Source organism: Panthera onca, chromosome B4 (genome assembly GCF_046562875.1).
Source record: "Panthera onca isolate mPanOnc1 chromosome B4, mPanOnc1 haplotype 2, whole genome shotgun sequence".
Taxonomy (NCBI): domain Eukaryota; kingdom Metazoa; phylum Chordata; class Mammalia; order Carnivora; family Felidae; genus Panthera; species Panthera onca.
The window spans coordinates 40,485,796-40,505,959 of NC_138345.1; the positions used below are offsets into that span (position 1 = coordinate 40,485,796).

Here is a 20,164-nt window from a genome sequence, read left to right on the forward strand (position 1 = left end):
GCCACAAGAAAGGGGCCTCTTGTCTTTTGAAGACAGCTACCTTTGACATCCGCTGTGGGAATTACCCACCAAGGTGCGGTTCCATCCGACCTGGTCTCTCCCTGCCTCCCAGATTCTACCCATTCTGACGGTTGGGCTGTGCACTGGGAATAATTCTGTTGGCCTACCCGAAAGATTCCTGAAAGGAAAAATTTTTGTTGTGTCGTGTTGTTAATGCTAACATAACATCATTCCAAAGACGAACAGACATATATTTTAGATAGTCTACAATTTGCTCCCCTCTGCCTCTGTTCAGGTAACAGAGGTCTGGCTGATTTCTGCCAGGAGTTGCTGTGTGTTCCCGGTCTCTGGAATGTTCCTGTAGAGTGCTCCACCTTGACCGGCTGGGGTCACCACCCACTCAGCAGGAGGATCCTTAGGTGGGCAGCAGTGGTGAGCACTCTTTAAAGGGGAGGAAGGTGAAATGAGAAAGCAGGAGGGCAGAAAACGGTTGGGGTGAGCTAGGTGAGATGAGGGGAGAAATGCTTCCTCCTTTTCCTTTAACTCTGATCCGGGACTTTTCAGGAAATTAAACACCGAGACTATTAGCATCAGATAGAAAACAGATGAGGTTAAGACATCGCAATACTACAGCAGATTCCCTGGGCAGGCAGAGAGGGGACATGTGTAAGCAATCACAGCAGTATTTCTGGAAAAGACCTTTTATGTTTTTAATACTTAACACTTCATAACAGGGACTAATAGGCAGGATAAAAAGAAGGCTGCTCAAAAGGCAACTTGGGGGATGAATAATTTTCCAGACAACAGAGCTGGGGGGAGGGAAACTCCTCGGGCTTCAATTCCTCAGCCCTCCCACCTCTGCCCTCCCTCCTCTGCTCACCAGAGTTGCTGATGGTTGGGGGAAGCTGGGCAGGAGGATGGCATGAAGGGGTTGACAGCCAGATGGGGCAGTCCCCACTAAAGAGGCGGGTGATCGTTAGAGCGCCGCACCATGGTGAGGGAGGGTGGCACACCCACACAGAAGAACCGGATCTGGGTGGAGAGCCTGGAGAGAGGGGTAGGGGCAGGTACTGTCTGTGATTGGTGCAGGAGGAGTCCTTCCAAAGGGACCTTTTCCTTCCCCTAACTATAACCTCTGATTCCTAGCTGCCTGGAATATACAGCACGACTGATCCTCCTTCTCCCTCACATCTCTCATCTCTAACTTGGGAATGGCTATTCCCCACTTGTCTGACTAGAGAATAAGAAGAATAAGTTAAAGATGACACCCCCCCCCAAAAAAAAAAAAAAAACAGCCATAATGGCACGGATAGTAATATACTTATTCAGCAGGGACATTGGATTGGAGAGTCAGAGGTGTTCCAAGCCTCCTCCCTTTAATTGTGGCAGTGTCATCATGGGCAAGGTGCTCACTCTCTCTGGGTCTCAGTTTTCCCACCTATAAATTAAGGAATTTGGATGCCCAGTGTTTCTCAGCTGAGGCCCTTTCATCATCGGAGGTGGGACAATGCTTCTGGGCGGGACTGCTGGATAGACTTCAGGATGGTGAGCACTGTGGGCTGTCCAAGCACTGAATGCCAGTATGAGCACCCCATACACACAGTCATGTCAATGACCAGAAATGGCCCTCACGTTTCCAATGCCTGGGGGGTAGGGGGCTGTGGAAGAGCTGCTGAAAAATATTTAATCAGGTAAACAGGACATTTGGGGCCAGCCCCACACCCACCCACAGTCTCCTGTGCCCAAGCACTCAGTGTGGCCCAGGCCGCCTTACCTTTCTGTCATTCGTGTCATCCCCTGGGCTGTCATATTCACCCTGTAAGACAGGAGGGAAGGCTGCATCAAGCCAAGGGAACTATCAAAAACAGAGAAAGGATTTTCTTTTCCATCTTCTAGCGTCACCCCTTTCTGTCATTCCCTTTGGGGGAAAGTCAAAAGCCTGACATGGTAAGGAGCCAATGTTCAGTTTTGTTAGTCATCAACATTTGCCATGTTTCCTCTGGACAGCTTCTCGCACAAAGATGCTCCCCTCCTAGGCGTCTGCCATCAGCCTGTGCCTCCTCAGAGCAAACACAATGGCAGAGGCCATGGCCAGCAAACGGTGTGAACTCGCCCTGCACCAGGGCACAGCGCCCCCTGTCCACAAGCAGCAAAACCTAACAGCATATTTGCCCACAGCCAAGGTATGGGGGTGGGAGACTGTCATCTGGAAACTCCTTCGGGTACTCAGAGGCCCCACCTCCGCAGTCTCATTGGGCATGACTGTGTGACCCGTGGGAAAGAAGTGACCGGTCAAGGAGCAGTGCAGTCGTGAGGGCACCTAGGTCAGGGGCCAGGCAAGTTCTTCACAAAGCGTCTTGAAGAAATGTCATCGCACTGTATCATGGGATGTTTATAACACGACTCTCAGTCGAGGAAAGCTTTACTTACAAGTCCGTCTGTTTTCTCTACTGAACCAAACAACAGCAAAAGCAATTTTGAGAGATTGGCTTCAACATTGTTAAATATGTTTTTTTTTTAAAAACCTGATACTTAATATATATTTGCCTATTAAGGATGAGGAATTTCACACCCACACAAAACAATCACACACAAAATATCACCTTCAGACTTTTTCAGGGTCTGACCGCCCAGGATGTGTGTTACCTGGGCCTTCGACTCTCCTTCCACCGCCACCCACCCACCTTCACCACCACCCCCTCCCATCATACACTGGCATGCCACGTCTGCCTTCCCAAAACCACCACAGGGCATGTGGGGAACGCTCCCACCAAAGCCGGCTCATCCCGCCATTGAGACAATACCCGGAGAGGCAGTTGTGGGGATTCCTGTCCACCCCAAGGAGGCTGGATTCGGCCCAGGTGTCTGAGCGGCGTAATTCCCTCATGCCTCGCCTGCTGTGTACTCGGCCACCGTGTCCCCTGCGTTGCACAGCCGTTTGCAGACTGCGCGGAAAGGATACTTACGTCATGAAGAGGGTAGGCAGCCTCATAGATGTTGTTGGCGATCAGAGAGTTAATGCCTGTGGAAGAAAGGAAGATGAAAATGGCAACTGTAGGGCAGGAGTTTCTCGACCTCACCTCTGTCTGTTGGAAACAGGCACTGCGTGCTCCTCTGTCACCCCTCAATCTACAAGTTTCTGTGGAGCTTTAGTTCTTAGCCTAAGAACAATATTTTTACTTCCCAAAAACAAAGTTATGTTTCAGTATCAAATATACTCTCTCAAACCTCATGCTTCCCCTTTTCTCCTGCCCCCGGACCACCGCAAAGTCTCTGCCACCATCATCAGGTGACACTACCTGTGTTCAGTGACAGCACAGGAATGACTATGGATTTTACTGTCATATGACCAGGAAAAGTATATGTCATAGCATCCCACAGCACGTTATCAGAACTCATTTCTGGTGCCTTCCCATTCCGTCCCAGAGCAGTGCTGGTCTGCCTGGACCATTCCCTCCCGGAGGTAGAGGACTGTAGAGCAGTGGTTCTCAAAGTGTGGTCTGGGGAACCCTGGGGGCCCCCATGACCCTTTCAGGATGCTCTGAAGGTCAAAACTAATTTTATAATAGCACTAGGACATTTTTTGCTTTTTCTCTCCTATTCTCTCATGAGTGTACAGTGGGATTTTGTGACATGGGGTGGCATCATCCCCCTGACAGCAAATGGAATGTGTGTTTGTGTATCCTTGTGCTTTAAAAATCTCCTCAGTTTTGGGGTGCCCGGGTGGCTCTGTCGGTTAAGCGTCCGACTTCAGCTGAGGTCATGATCTTAGAGTGTGTGAGTTTGAGCCCTGCATCAGGCTCTGTGCTGACAGCTCAGAGTCTAGAGCCTACTTTGGATTCTGTGTCTCCCTCTCTCTTTGCCTCTCCCTCACTCGCTCTCTCTCAAAAATAAACATTAAAAATTGTTTTTTAATTTCTCAGTTTTAATTTCTAATACAATAAATATTGACTGACATAACCCCACCAAAACAAAAGCCCTTTGGATGCTCTCAATAATTTTTAAAAAGTGTAATGGTTTCCTGAGATCACAAAGTTTGAGAACCACACACGAGATTCACTTTTTAATCCCGACAGTATTTCACACCACATGCACATAGCAGACCCTACGAAATATATGCTAAATGAGTCAATGACTCTGTCCCTATAACTCTGGTATAGTCACAACAGAGAACTTTCTGCTCAGGACAAAGGCACTGTTATTTACTTGTTTCATTCATGGTTTTATTCAGAGACTATAAGATGGTCTGTATGTTCTGACTCAGGATAGTCTGTCCTGGGTCACTGGCTCCCATATGGGAGACATTATATCCCACCAACCCTAAGTACCGACGACCCTACCATGCGAGGATACACGTGTAATCACGGAGGGGGAGAAGGAGGGGTAAGCTCTGGTTCATGGGGATTTCCCTCGTCTCAAACACACATTCTGCTCTGAACCATTCTTTCCAGAGAGACTACAGACAGTTGTGAGATGAGAAGAAAATTGGTTTGGGAGGAAAACATGTATCATGTGCAAATGCTAAGTAATGTGCATTTGCACGGCTCTGGATAAATGACAAGGATGGATAACAAATCTAGACAACATTTTCCACCTCCCCTTCCCAAGCGATACCCCACCCACATACTCAGAGACCACAGAGGCTCTCAAACAATCCTCTCTCCTCATCGGCCTCCTCTTCTTCAAACCCTGCCCCTATTCGCCTCATTTTTAGGACCCTGGAATCCAGGAGGACCAGCCATAGGCCCCACGTAGAAGCAGAGGCCCTTGGGAGACTGCAGGGGGCGCTCTGGGAAGCGACCACTCTTGCAGTGAGTTGAGAGCCGCTGCATCACCAAAGGACCAGTCCTCTCCTGATTTTAAGTTTCCTCCTTGGCATGAACATAAACCACCCGAAATAACTTTGGGGGCTGGGGGGGAATAGACAGTGGGTAAAAGGGAATGCGGACGGGGAGGGGTGCCTGGGGGGTGCTGAATGAGCTGCAGATCTGTCTTATTCACAAGACTACAATTTCACTCTGAGCATCATTAATCAGTTCAAGAGCCATAACCACAGCAATGTGAAGCCACCCTACAATAATCAAGGGGAGGAGTCCCAAGTGAGGAGGGGGGTGGGGGATGTTCCAAAGCTACAAAAGGGCTGTCCACATGGATAGAGGCTGAAGCATCACAGGCGGATGGAGCTCTAAACTAGACCGCACCCTGTGCACTACCCTGACCCAATCAATCCCTGCACTCACACCCATGGTAACCACAGCAGCAACATACACCCTGAAGACAGCCCCCAGCCTGCCTGGAAAAAGTTAAACAGGTGTTGAAATCTCTGCTGTGCTGGGCACTGAGCACAGCAGCCGAGTGTCTGACAGCATTAAGCTGACCACTTGGACTCAGGGGTCCTGCTGCCAGATCCTCAGGAGGATCTAAATCACTGGAGGTCTCAAATAAAGCTTCCCTTGCACCACGTGCCTGGAACAGGCAGCTCACTTCACTTGTGGGATGTTGTCTGCCCCTTGTTGTGTGTCTCCTGAAGGCTTACAAGGTACCCAAGGTCAGAGAGCATTCTCCCCTCACCTGTATCTCTCATGGCACCTAGTACACTGCTGGGAACACAGAAGGGATAATGGTGGGTAAGAGTAACCAGCCCCATGGCTAAACGTATCGCAGTATCTCTTCCCATTTATCACAGGCACCATCTTCTTCACTACTCCAATTTTCTATGGCAACCTATGCTGATGAAGAACCTTTAAACTCTAGTCAATTAGTCCATTTCCTAGAGAGGAAACCCAACCAATGGTTCTTTGTCTTGGGGCCAATACAATTCAGTTCATCACACTTGAGTTGTCCCAACCCAGATAACCAGAGCCCCAAAATGCTGTACATGATGTGTCTCTGTCCTCCAGGGCTGTGTACCTCCTTTTTCCAGAGGGCATCAGACGGGCGATTCCAACCAGTGGCTGCTACACAGGGAGGCAACAGCACATAAAAGAAAAAGAATGGGGAGGGTGGGGGAAGCAAGTTGAAAATAACTATTCAGCCACAACTTCACCCAAGAATGGGAACTGCTTTGGCCTCTTGGGTCACCCACAGACTTCAGAAACCAAGATCCTACCCCCAAACAAGCATGGAAATCAGTTTGAAAGAAGAAGAAAATAATCAAACGTTTTTTAAAAAGGAGTCTCTGCTTTGAAAACTGAAATTCTGAATTTTTTCCTCTCTTTTCAGCAAAAATGAGCTAATTGGTTCCATCATGCACCATTCCATCTGGCCATAATGGCAAAGCTTTCTTCTTCAGGATCACATCTAGTCTTTCCTCTCTGCTCTAGACCCAGGGAGACAGAGAAAGAGAGACCTAACCACTCATCCCACTGCCCCCAGAAGCAGGGCCAGCAAGAAGGAGAAAGCACAGAGGACACTGTCCTGTCCCTCTCCCCACAAAGAGAAGCAGTGTCTCGGCTCAAACACAGCACAGCTCACTAGGGACCCCCTCACTGATCCGTACGGTCCCTTTGAGTCACTAGGTTCTTCATATTTCTTGTTTTTAGAACTATGATCCCTAAAGGAAAGGGCTCATGCTTCCCCTCTGCCCAACGCCAACCACAGCTCTACACAGACTGACCCGGCCAGGCCTGGCAACGCTGTCCCTTGGCATCATCCATCCAGAGGGTCAGGGCCAAGGAACAAAGCAGGGTGGGCTCAAGCTCCAGGACTGGTACCTAAAACACACACTTGGAACACAAAACCCGAGGCCTAGCATTTAGCTTCCAGGACATCTCTGGCTTCCCGGACACAAAGGATCAACCAAAGCACAGTTTATGGTAGGCCTCCCAAAGAGAGCCTCATTAAATCTGTGAGTGCCGCTGGGTGATGGGGACTGCGGCTCTATTCCCTCCAGGCCAAACTCAAAGAAAACTTTCATCCAGCGGGACAGGTACTTAGAGGGATGGGGCTGAACTCTTGAAAACCCATTTGGTTTTGATTCCCCCCAGAACAGGGACCAGTCCGCCCGGCATCTGCTTTCATCCCCCTACTCCAGCCGGACGTAAATCTAAACCAGAGGCCCCAGACGGTGCATTTAACAGAGACTATATTTACCCATCACCAAATTGTCTTGACGTGTGCTTAATTACTTAAATGCCTTTAATCCCAAGCCTTTTCTTCTAACAAAATATAAACCAGTTCAGCTGGATGAATGATAAACCAGATGTTTACAACACACAACACAGTCTGGCTTTGGTCAAAATAATTAAGACATCGTCTCCTGAGTGGGGAGGAGAGAGTCCCAAAGCGTACATTTGTTGAAATGCTCTGACACCAAAATGTCTATGAAAATGTAGTCCCATCAATCTGTAATTTTCTGTCCAAGAAAAGGCAGCAACAACTTCCATACGAAAGGAGTAGAAAAGGTGTCTCTCTCTCCCTCTGACGTGGTCAAGGGGGCTTGTGACTCTCTCCACAGTAAAGTGTGCTTTAAAAGGCATACAGCCAACAATACTGCAGTAATGCTGTATGGTGACAGAGGGCAACTGCGCTTATCATGGTAAGCACTGGACCACGTGCACAACTGTTGAATCACGATGTTGTACACCTGAAACTAATAGAACGCTGTATGTTAATGACACTTCAATTTTTTAAAAAAGGCATTCCATGAAAGGGTGAATTTGCAGAGCCCTGGCAGGTGACCTTACATGATGTTGATTAAGGAGGCATCGTGGCGCTAAGGAGGCACCACCAAGTTTCGCCAGGCCAAGCCCACTCACACTACCACCACCATGCAGAACCCAAATTCATGAATATATTCGGTCTCGGAACACTGTGCACATTCGTCCATAATCCCTTCACTTCCAGAGGTGAATAAGAGGGAAAGAAGGTTACAGAAGGCACAGAAGAAACCCCCACAAATATAAATTAGACCATCACCAAATGCCAATCCACCCATACTTTTTTAAGGTCAGTAACCCTTTCTTTACCTTATTATACTTGTTTTTACCCTCCTGCCCATCCTTCCGCCACAGGACAAAAAAGGAAAAAAAGAAAGTCCACAAGGCCCTACTGCTGGCTAGGACAAAAGGGACTGAATGCTAAATGTCCATATGACAAATGTTAGAAAAGTAACAGCAACAATTAGGCCCTTCACAAAGATGACCTGGTTATCATTGGGTACTTCAGAAAACCAGTGGCCACATCCCCAGAGGACAGAGCACTCTGCATGATTCTTTCCAATTCCCGGATGTGAATAGAAGCCTGTGGCAGCCAGCCCAAAGTCATCTTTATCTAACTTTAGAGTTCCTAAGAATCACCTCGGTAGCTTGTTAGAAATGCAGCTTTTGGAGCCCTGCCCCCACCCCCCCAGCCGCCACACACACACACACACACACACACACACACACACACACACAGAGTCTGACTCGGCAAATCCTGTGTGGGATTTGGAGAGCCAGGGCTTTCCAAGGTACACCAGGGGTTTGGGATGCCAATGGACCATGGCCACACCTAAGCAATGTCACCCAGGGCTTCAGGCAAAGGAATGATGTAGGAATGGAATCTTTTCTCCCAACCATGCTAGCCAGTGGTCCTGAATCCTCCCTGCCCTTACCTCCCCCTCATTGTCTTCTCCCATGGTCTTTGAGGTCCGTAAACATCATACCACCTCAAGTCCTGGCTATGGCCCGGGACCTGCTCAGTGTGACTTTATAGAAGAGCCAGTCCCCTCTCTAAGCCCAGCTGGCTCTTTTTTTTTTTTTTTTTTAATGTTTATTTTTGAGAGAGAGAGAGAGAGAGAGAGACAGAGATAGAGACCATGAGCAGGGTAGGGGCAGAGAGAGAGGGAGACACAGAATCCAGAGCAGGTTCCAGGCTCTGAGCTGTCAGCCCAGAGCCCGACACAGGGCTTGACCCCACAAACTGAGAGATCATGACTGAGCTAAAGTCGGATGCTTAACCGACTGAGCCACTCAGGCGCTCCAAGCCCAGCTGGCTCTTATGGAAAGGAGACCATGTTGTTCCTTTGAATCAAAGTCTATGAAATGCTGGACCTGGAATTAGAAGCTTCAAGCACACTGTGGGGTCTCTATGTTACAAAGGGAGAAAGAAATGGGTCCAGTGAGGGAATGTGACTTGACCTAAGTTTCTCAATTTGCTCGTCCCAGAACTGAAATGCCACCTGCTTCTCCAGTCTTGCTGGGCATGTGCCTATCCTCCTTTTGCTCCTTCTAGATACACACTCACCCCTTCTCTATCTGACATGAATGGGCTCCCTTGCTCTCTGGCTTTCCATTGGGTTCAGCAGGTCAGAGGGAATTGGGACCCCTGACCTCCTCCCTGAATAGTCACCTGCTTGTCCCAATGGGTCTCCTCTACCCAGTTCTGTCCATCCATGTTCCAGTAACCTTTCTCTCACCTCATGGATCTGAAGCTAGGAACAGCTTTACTGCTCTAATTCCAGGCATCCCCAACTCCCTATCCACACCTTTATAAATGGTATCTCAATATTTCTACCTTAAATTATCCTATTTTGAGAGTGTCATTTGTTCCTGTTGGGACCCTGATTCTCGGGAGTGGCTTCCATCATGTCTCCTGTATTATTTGCTCTCCTTGCATGCATCTGTCTTTCCAGACAGCCACGTGGCAGCCTATTTCCTCTTCTCCTCAAATATTACCTCATATGTAAGCCCCATAAGAGCAGGGATTTGTGTCTGTTGTGTCTGGTTGATCCACTACTCTATTCTTTAGATATGAATGACACATGGTAGATGCTCAATAAATATCCATTGAGTAAATGAATGGATGCTACACTGGGAAGACCTCAGCTTCCATTTCTCTGTGAAACCTTTCCCAGATAACTTCATCCATTTATTCATTAATTTAATTGAACTTAATTTAATTAATTTAAAGAGAACTGAAGAAGAGCCAGGGCACCTGGGTTCTAAATCTGGCTCTAAATCTCTGATCTTGGGCACCCTGTTAATTTCTCAGTTGTGAAATTACATAATATTTGCTGACCCTACTTTGCACGGTGGCTTCAAGGATCACATGAGAAATAAGTGTGAAAGTGCACATGTGCAAGGGGTCCTTATTATTCTGGTTACAATAATACCTTATGTGTTCAGAGAGCTCTTATCTGCTTATCTCAGTTGTCACAACAGAGAGCCCAGAAGAAAGAAAAAGTACCTCAATCTCACAAAACCCATTCTCTAATGTTGCATGCCGTAACCACAGCAGAATCCTCAGACCCTCCCTCAATGCATTTTCTCTCTTTGCTCCAAATTCTAATAAGCTGCTTTTTCTGTCTCCCAAACAGCAAAGTAAAACTGAAAGAGCAGAATTCAGAGAAGGAGGTTACCAGAGTCAAAATTCAAGATATCACAGAGTATGGGGCAAAGAACCCTAACAATACTTTGGGAATCCTCGAGGAAACATTTTAAAAATTGATGGTATTTTTTTTAATTTTTATGTAATATTTATTTATTTTTGAGAGACAAAGTGAGAGACAGAACATGAACATGGGAGGGGCAGAGATCGGGAGACAGAATCTGAAGCAAGCTCCAGGCTCTGAGCTGTCAGCACAGAGCCCGACACAGGCTCGAACTCACAAACTGTGAGATCATGACCTGAGCCGAAGTCGGACGCTCACCCGACTGAGCCACCCTCAAAACTTCTGTTCTTAGTGATGATCCTGAACCATCCAAAAAAATTTACATATGCATTTATATAGAAGATATACCTTGATCTATTCTACATAAGAAAGCAGAGAATAGCATGAGAGATTTTAGAAAAATTTCTGTACCAAAAGATGTTGCTGAGGATATTAAGAGCTAAACTACTAACCATACTCCCCTTTCACTTGGTTCAAGGTCAAATTTGCAGCCCCAACTGTAGGAACTACAGGCCCTTATGGTTTAAATATTTGTATTCCATTTCCCCCCTAGTATTGACATTCTATTTTAATTTGTGTTTTTCCTGGTTCTTATTTCTTTATTTATTTATATTATGCTGTTTTATTGTTTTTCTTGTAAGCCACCTCAGAAATTTTGTGGAACAAGACGGGAATATAAATAATTCCATACATGCAACTCATATACAGCTTCATGCTTTGCAAAACTAGGCTCTCAAAAAAAAAAAAAAAAAAAGTATTTTCTACAAAGAAAAAAGTGATAATACTAAATGACCAGGAGTGTGTCTGAGTTACTATTATCTTTAGTATATTTTCCAGCTTTGATTCCAGTCTTTCTTATTTTTGCTATCTTCTAATTCCCTTTGTAATTGGGTACAATGGCAAAGGAATGAAGCTTTGTGAACTGGCCACAATAATGACCATATAAAAAGTAATTCCAGGGGTGAAGGATCAAGAAAAATACCTTGGAAAACAATTCCAAGCACTGTCCTGTTCTCCCTGTTCTCTTCTTTTTATGAGGCAGATTCCTCTGGAGGAATCTAAGTCAATTCTAGTCATTTGTGCTTCTCTATAAAACCAGAGAGAAGGGCAATAAAATCAAAATTTACCCCATGGCTCAAAGGGCCATATTATCTTGAGGCCTCTGAGTGTCATTACATTCCTCATTTTTTCTGATCTTCTAAGTAAGATGGTACATTGCCCAAAGAGCTTAAGGGGAACTTGACTTTCCAACACAGAAGACAAACAACTTGAAAATCAGCCTGGGGGTTCTCTTCTGCTGGGAAGCAGAGAAGTTCAGTCATATGTCCCTTGTTACAAAGCTAGTAAATCAGCAGCAGCTACTGCTGAACTAACAGACTTTTGGATGGGGGTTAGGGCTTCAATGTTATGGATCGGGGGGTGGGGGGACACAAACATAAAGTTCATAACAGGTAACTATTAAGAGGTTTGGATTTTATCTAAGGGAAATGTGGATCTATTTTGTCATTTCAAGCAGACCAGTGAAATAATCAGACCAGAAATAATCAGACCAGTGCATATCTGATTATTAGCTCACACGGGCTGTTAATTTTACGTTATAGGTTAAAAATGGGTAAAACTAGGGTTAAGAAGACCTTTTAGTGGTTGGGATAATAAATTCAAGAAAAAACACAGTTGATATAGAGTAGGATAATGGCTGTAAAGACTCAAATTGTGTCTAGGGGCACCTGGGTGGCTCAGTCCATTGGGCAACCGACTTCGGCTGAAGTCATGATCTCACAGTCCATGGTTTTGAGCCTTGCGTCGGGCTCTGTGCTGACAGCTCAGAGCCTGGAGCCTGCTTTGGATTCTGTGTCCCCCTTTCTCTCTGCACCTTCCTGGTTGCACTCTGTCTCTCTCTCTCTCCAAAATAAATAAATATTAAAAAAATACATAAAAAGAGTCAAATTGTGCCTATTTCATAGATGTTCACAAGATCAACCCAATAGCACTTTGTTACAGTTCCAGGCTTGAGAAATTAAGAACTAAAGTTCACTGAAATTTGGGGTACATGGATGAGAGCTGGGTTGTCCCCCCAAAGGGAAGTCTGTATTTTTTTTGGTTTATGTTGTGCTTGAGGTTCCTTCAGAGCATCTGCATGAAGACACAGAGTGTGTAGTTAGACATTTTGTTCTGAGAATCTAGAGAAAATATAATTCATCACTTCATTTTTATAATGCCCATGCTTAAAGTACAGAAATCAACAATGGGTTCCCCCCACACACAACTGGTAAAATCTGCCAGATATTTATTTTTTATTTTTTTAAATTTTTTTAATATGAAATTTATTGTCAAATTGGTTTCCATACAACACTCAGCGCTCATCCCAACAGGTGCCCTCCTCAATGCCCATCACCCACTTTCCCCTCCCTCCCACGCCCCATCAACCCTCATTTTATTCTCAGTTTTTAAGAGTCTCTTATAGTTTGGCTAACAATGGGGCTTTAAAATTTATTTGTATAGTGAGTTGTTTAAAGTTTAACTTAAATTATATTAAAATAGCACTAAAGAAGAGGCTTTATAATATGTTAACCTCATTTTTCCTTCATTTTCATCATTTTGTAAGTGCAGGAAAACTGAGGCTAACAGACACAATACAGCCTACCAAAATCTAACCAAATTTAGTAGAGACAGAACTTGAACTCATTTCTCCACGTTTCCACCTAGCAGAAGTACCTGGGAGTTTTAGGACCTAAGGTTCAATATATGTTAAAAGAAGGTAGGCTCTCCCTTCCAAGTCAAATGCCTATGAATCAGTGGCCAGATGGCTACTGCTTCTGTAGTAACAGACTTTAAAGATTCAACCTAATTCCACCTCTAGTTCACAGCATCCCAAAGGTATTGGATATAAGATTTGGAGCGAAGAAACCCAAGTTCTAGACCCATCTGACAATGACTCAGTATGTGACCCTGGACAAGTCACATGTCATCTCTGTCCCCATCTGTAGAATTACTGACATGCCAACTTTCCCCTGAGCTATGAAATGAATACTGGATAACTTATGTTGATACTTAGACACACACACATGGAAGTTAATTGCTTCCACCTCTGTGTTCCCTCTGCACTCTGTACATGTCTCTATAGTTGTACCTAGCAGATTAGCTCATAATTATTTATTTACATGACTGCCTGCATAGCTAAACTAAGAGCCCTCAAGGCCAGAAATTAGGTCAAATTCATCTTGGCATCTCTCAGTTTCTATAACATCATTTGACACAGACAAGGTGCTCAATAAATGTTTTCTGAATGACAAAAAAGAAATTTTTGAAAACTACTCAACACAACAAAATTCTTAAGAAGTTTGATTTGAGACATCACCAAAAAATTCATATCCTCAAATGAAAAAGAAAAAAACTTCAGTGTTAAAGTAGAGGATCCCTAATGGCCTTTTGACAACCCAGAGACGATCTCTCAAAATAAACTTCAGTTTTCAAGGACTTCCTAGTTTACAAGACAAACTAACAGCTCAATCTTCCCAAAGACTCTGCAAGATAGATGTTACTATCCCACTTTACATCCAAGGAAACTGAGTTGCAGAGAATTTATTTGTCCATAGTTACAATTACCAGCAATCGCTGTGGGCTAACAGGCTAGGCATGTTTAATTAATTTGCTAAACCAAATTCATGGACTAGAATGTGCAAGGCAGACAGCTAGGTGCACTGGGGCATAGGAGATGATTCAACACACTTCAAGGACTGTTTGGGAGCCTAGGCCATGGACATAGCAATCAGCAAGAAAGAGACTGAATTTGGTGGGAGTTCCAAGGACAGGGTATTGGAAGAACCCATGGGACAGCCATGTTTGGTCTGGGGATGGGCATGGGGGGATGGGGGGAGGACATTCAGGTGAAGGGAACCATGTGAGCAAAAACAGAGAAGACAGTGGTCACAATAACAGGAAGAGAAGCAGGAGAGAGAGGAAGAGAGGGGGAATTAGAAATGGACATTTGATATACTGATTTTAAGGTTCTGGTGAACATCTCAGTGGAGATATCCATCTGTCAGTTGGAAATGTTGGGCTAGAATTAGTGAGAGAAGTGGGAAATAGAAATACATGGTTCCTAGTCATCTGTATACAGAGAAAAGTAAGGAGGCCAAGGGAATACGGAGAAGAAAACATCTAAAATCTAGGAGAAGGAAGAAGAACCAAAGAAAGTGTGGTCCATGAGGCAGAAATAGAATGGCAGCAGAGGGGCACCTGGGTGGCTCAAGTATTAAGCATCCCACTCTTGACCTCGGCTCTGGTCATGATCTCACAGTTCATGGGATCAAGCCCTACATTGGGCTCTGTGCTGTCAGTGCAAAGCCTGCTTGGGATTCTCTCTCTCCCTCTCTCTTGCCCCTCCCCTGCTCATACTCACTCTCTCTCTCTATAGATATAGATATAGATATAGATATAGATATAGATATAGATAATCTCAAATATATGTGTGTGTGTGGGGGGGGGTATATATATATATATATATATATATATATATATATATATATATATATTTTTTTTTTTTTTTTTTTTTTTTTTTTTTTAAGAGTGGCAGCAGATTAGTACAGCAGTAGCACCTTCCTGGATATCAACTCTCAGAGGATGAAGGTCCATAAAGAAGGTGTGGAAGGATGTGTAGGAGGTTAAAGAAGAGGAAGACTAAGAAAAAGGCCATGAAATGTGGGAATTGGAAGTCACCTATGACATCTGAGGGAGCAGGTTTGGTCAAATTGAGGATGGTCTGACAGGATAAAAGGCAGATTAATGGAGCTGAGGAGTGAACTGGTCAAGAAGTGAGGTAAATTCAAGAATTCTGATAGAAGTCATGAGAAAATATAAAATACATTCTGAGATCTCTTGACTCTTCTGGTTGTCCTTGGAACCAAGGAAAAATGGCTGCTCCAAGTGGGGGCTTCAGTCCTTCCATGGAATCAAGCTGGGCTAATTAATTACCTCCCTCACTCATGTCCTGGCCTCATCAGCACCATGTTCCAGACAAACAACATCACATGCAAGACTTGACTTTCAAAAACTAGAGTGTTATTTGGGATTTTGTACAAGATGAATACATCAGCGCAACCCGTCATCATAAATTGCCCCCTCGAGAAGTTCTGCACTAGACTAAAGGCACTATCACTATATAAAACCTGTTGTAGTTCCTTCTCCAGGACCACTCCCTTGGTATTAAGGCAGCTTATGAGTCCCCCCGCAATACTCTCCAATGCTACCTTTATTATCATTAGCACTGTTGTGATTTCTTGGCTTGATTGACTACATTATTCACTAGACTTGTCTCTAAATGACTTTGAACTCTTTAACTCAAGGCTGCCTCAAAAGCCAAAGATTTGCCACCCCAGAGTGTATTTTGAAGGAATTTCTCTCAAAGGTTTCAAAAGCCATTCTGAGTGCTGGTAGCAGCTCTGGAAAGAGCTCTGGCCTGCAGAGTGATTCCTGTGGAAAGGACGCGTGCTTGTGCTCATAAGCTCCCATCTCCACCTCAGCCATTTTGTGTGTCTTCCGCAAAGTCCTCCAGCATCAGTTGGCCTGCCCTATGGGCTCCCAAATGCTGACATTCCTACTGCAAAGACTAATACCCTCAAATTTCAAAAACAAATCACTAAGGGAACAGATTCAGCCACATTTGGTGACAGGAACGCTGAACTCAGGAGCCGCACCTTCAGACTAACGTGTGACCTCTGAAAAGTCACCCTGCGGGAGGTTGGCTCCTTCACACATAAAGGGAGAAGGCTGCACTAAAGGGTCTCCGAGATGCCTTTCTTCTTAAAAACTAAATAAATAAACTAAACCTGCCATGTTTGGGTGATTATTAAAACCTTGTATAGGTTGTGGAGACAGGGATGAAGGTCTGGGAGAAGTTACAGCAATCTGGGGAATGCCCCTGCCCCCACAAGATGGGGTGCTGCTGCTCCTGGAGAGCAAGCAGGACCCCTGGCCCCGAGTGCAAACAGCCTCCCCTACTCCATGGGGGTGTCTGTTTGTTCTGTTCTTCGTTGCCCCCCATACCCTGCAGCAAGCTGCAGAGAGGACAGCTCTGGCACCGTGGCAGCCCATCAGCACTGGGCCCGTGGGCGGCAGAGGGGGTCCTTACCCATTGTGTTGTTAGCCCGAGAACAGGCTGTGCGCTTCAGGATCTCATGCACCTGAAACAGACAAGAGCAGGGCTGTGAGCACCATGACCGTGTGTGCCACCATGGGAGGGGGCGGGCAGGGGACCAGGCAACTGGACCCACTTCCAGAGAGGGGGAAGCGAAGCATATGCCAAGCTCATGCACTGCACATCAAACCTGTTCGAACTTGAGTGCTTTGAGGAAGCAAAGAACCTAAGTCCCTCGCACGCACACTATCCCCTTTGCCCTACCCCGAAAACATAAAGGCTGTATATGGACTGCAGTTACAGGAGGTAAGGAAAACATGCCAGGGAGCCCAGACCCACATGCTTCAGGAGGCCTTGGGAGGGAGTGTTGGGGCCAGAACATCCAGGGAAGGGGAAGAGGAGGGTGTCCTGTCCGCCAACCCTGAGTAACGCCACGCTGGGGAAAGCCCGGGATGAGCAGGCCGCTGAATCCAGTTCCAGGCCCGGCTCCTAGCCAAGGGGTCCTGAGCAAACCTCCCTGAGGGCCCTGACAGTCCCTGGCCTTCTCTGTAATGGAGCTGACTCACAGAGCTGTTCTAAGAAAACATGAAAGTGCTTTGTAAACTCATAGAGGGCCACATACATCTTGCTCATTGTTACTATTATTTCTCTGTTTTTTTCCTGAGTCCTCATCTTGTCTCCCCAGTCAGACACTTCCTCAAGACCCCTTGTCTCGGAGCACTTCTGGGGCACATACCAGGCTCTCAGCCCAATGATGACTGTATGGCGAAATAGGCCAACAGAGCCCTGGACGTGGGACTTGCAGGGAAATGTCTCTCACATGTGAGGGAGGGCTGCAGAGGAAATAGTGAATGGCCAGCTAGTGCCCTCCAAAGGGTCCCAAGACTGTGCCCAACTATAAAGAGGTCCCCAGCAAGGAAGTCTGCTCTGGGACAAATAGCTGGGGTGCTAAGACACCTACAAAGAAGGGGCACAGGGATGCCATATACAGATACGAGCAAGTTCCTCAGACAATAGTCCAGGGCAGAGTAGACCCCAAGACAAAACTCAAAAGGCTCTTTTCTACCCCTTCTCACTATGCAGGGGGGGACTAGGGAAAGGGAGAAGCTTCCAGAATGAGAGCTGAATGAGAGAAGCATTTTCCTGCATCATCATTCACACTCCCATATTCCAGCCACAGACCTAGAGTAAGTGGAAAATAAATAACTTCCAGCACTATGGTGCCCAAGAATGTTTAATTCACTTATAATACTGTGCAGTAATTTGACAGCAATAATAATTAGGAACAGCATTTATATGACACTGACTATTTTACAAGTACTTTGCAATTATTTGGTAATCTCCACAACACCCTATAACTCCCCCATAGACATGAGACCCAAGCCACAGGGCGATTTAAACAGCTTGTAATAGCATCAACAAAAAAATGGGAAGTTTATGCCTTTTTCCATAGGATGATAAATCATGTACCCATTTTAACCTTCCTAAAACACTAGCCTAAGGAACCTGAGGTGTTTTCTTCCCCAACCTGTGAGCAAAGAGTCAGGGAGGGCCATGTTTTCAGTGTGCCTTAGAAATGTTTTGTAGCTTCCTCTAATCACCTGTCACTTCTCATCCTTCTGATCACCCTGCTGACTTGGAGTCCTTCTACTACCTGACCCTTACTTCTCCTCTGTTGAAACTTAAGTTCTTTCCTAGGGTACAATGGAAACACACTGCCATTGTTTCCACTATGGCATAAATAAGTGAGCAGCTTTTCTTGGGTCCCTCTTTTTCTCCTCTGTCTATACGCTGAATGCTCTCCAGGCAGATAGAGAATAAATGGACCAGAGCATGGAGACACACTACAGCTCAGATGGAGGCCACGGGCACAGGCCATACACAGATTTTCATCAGAATCCATCATCCTACAAAACCAAAACCTTGATTTCAAAAGGCAAAAAAAAAAAAAAAAAAATAGTAGAAGAACGGCTACGGTCATGAATTTTGGCTTTCTATTGAATGGGCTGGAAATTTTATTCTTGAACAAACTGGCTAGTTCTAGCATCCCCTGTGATATAAATGCACAACACTCCTTAGAGGGTAAAAGAAACACAGTAGCCCCGCAATGGGTCCTCATTCAGACACTAGTGATCTGTATGAATTTTTTCAATCCACTGCCTCTTAGAGCCTCAGTTTCCCCAACTGTCAAGCAAGGGGGTCACCTGATTAGCTGAAAGACCCCACCAGCTCAGACATTTCCTGTTTTTGTGATTCCAAACGGCCAAGGTGGAAAATCCTAAAGAGAAGAGACTTCTCTCAGCCTCTAAGTGAGGGGGGCTGTTTGCTATTCCTTTTGCCACTAAGATTGGGAAGCTCCTGGATCCGCCCCTTGGTTGCTAGGCAACCCCAGGCAAAGGATGATGGGAGGTAGCAGGAAGAGCAAGAGAAGGCCCTGCCACACTGGGTACCCAGCCTTCCCCTTATTTCCAGAACCCACCACCCGTAGTTGACCTGTGTACTTACAATGCGGCTACGGGTAGCATTATCAAAGAAGGTGTCCTTGTCCTGGATGTTGTACCTGGAGACACCAAGAAAACAGAAGGTCAACTCATTTTATGACCCTTGTCCTGAGACCACTGTCACCCCAGGCCAGAGCAAACCTTGAGAAAGCAACACAGCAAGATGTGTGAGACACACATACTCACACATGCTCACACACACACACACATGGTGTTTATAATTTTTTTTGACCTAGTAATTGTGAGAACTGATCACAGAAATGAATCCTAGGAAATATAAATTCAATAGAAGAAAAAAGTTCCATAAATAAAAATGTTTGTTGCAAAGTTACTGACAATAAGGATAGTGGACATAAAATGAAATTCCAAAATCAACAGGGTGGATTATCATGCGGTCACTGAAAATTATAATTATGAGAACATCCTAAGTAGAAAATTTTAGACTGTGATAGGAAAATATTATACTATGATATGTTTTAAACATGAAAGTATGTAGAAAGGATTCCTGTGTATGGACAAAGAGAGTAAACAATATAACAACCACCAGAAAGAGTATAGTTTCCTGGTGCTGGGATGATAAGGCTTTGTTTTTCAAACTTTCATTTAATATTGTCACTACTGTCACATCAGTTAGCTACCGAACTCTTAATTATGGAAGGCCCGCGTGTGTTCTCCACTTCACACTGTGACCTTTTCGCTAAAAAGAACACCTGTGTAGATCTGACTGTGCTCAGGGTGAAGATGTCTGGAATATGCTCCCAGCTCCCCCGGAGCCCCCGTCACTTGGGCGCATGTGTTTCCTAATAACCGATGAAGAGCAGAACATGATAGTAGGTAGACCATTGCTCTAACAATTCAGAGGATGGAGAGCTTATTTTGGGCGGGAAGAACAGAAGATTCTTCCAGATGGAGGTGTCTAGGAACTGGATTTGAAGGGTCACAGGCACTGAATGAATGGAGATGCATGGGAGATGGCGGTTCAGATGCCAGCACCAGCATGCAGACCCAAGGAAGGGGAAGCATGGAAGAGACACAGAGCACCAAAAAAACCCAAAAAACAAAAAACAAAAAAACCCCAGCAGCCAGTAGGTCAATGTGCCAGTCCCAGTCCCAGTTCAGCCACTTAATGCTGTGTGAACTTGAACAGACCCCTGA

The 20,164-nt window shown here is 45.4% G+C and overlaps 1 protein-coding gene across 1 annotated transcript in view; it reads right to left on the minus strand.

The window, feature by feature from the left end:
• ANO2 (anoctamin 2) overlaps nucleotides 1-20,164 on the minus strand; it is a 340,487-nt gene that overhangs the window by 215,824 nt on the left and 104,499 nt on the right. The window contains exons 6-9 of the mRNA XM_060658635.3: nucleotides 19,014-19,068; nucleotides 16,503-16,554; nucleotides 2,967-3,022; nucleotides 1,775-1,816 (exon numbers count right to left, since the gene is read on the minus strand). Coding sequence (XP_060514618.2) covers nucleotides 1,775-1,816; nucleotides 2,967-3,022; nucleotides 16,503-16,554; nucleotides 19,014-19,068 — 205 coding nt within the window. The remainder of the gene's footprint in view (nucleotides 1-1,774; nucleotides 1,817-2,966; nucleotides 3,023-16,502; nucleotides 16,555-19,013; nucleotides 19,069-20,164) is intronic.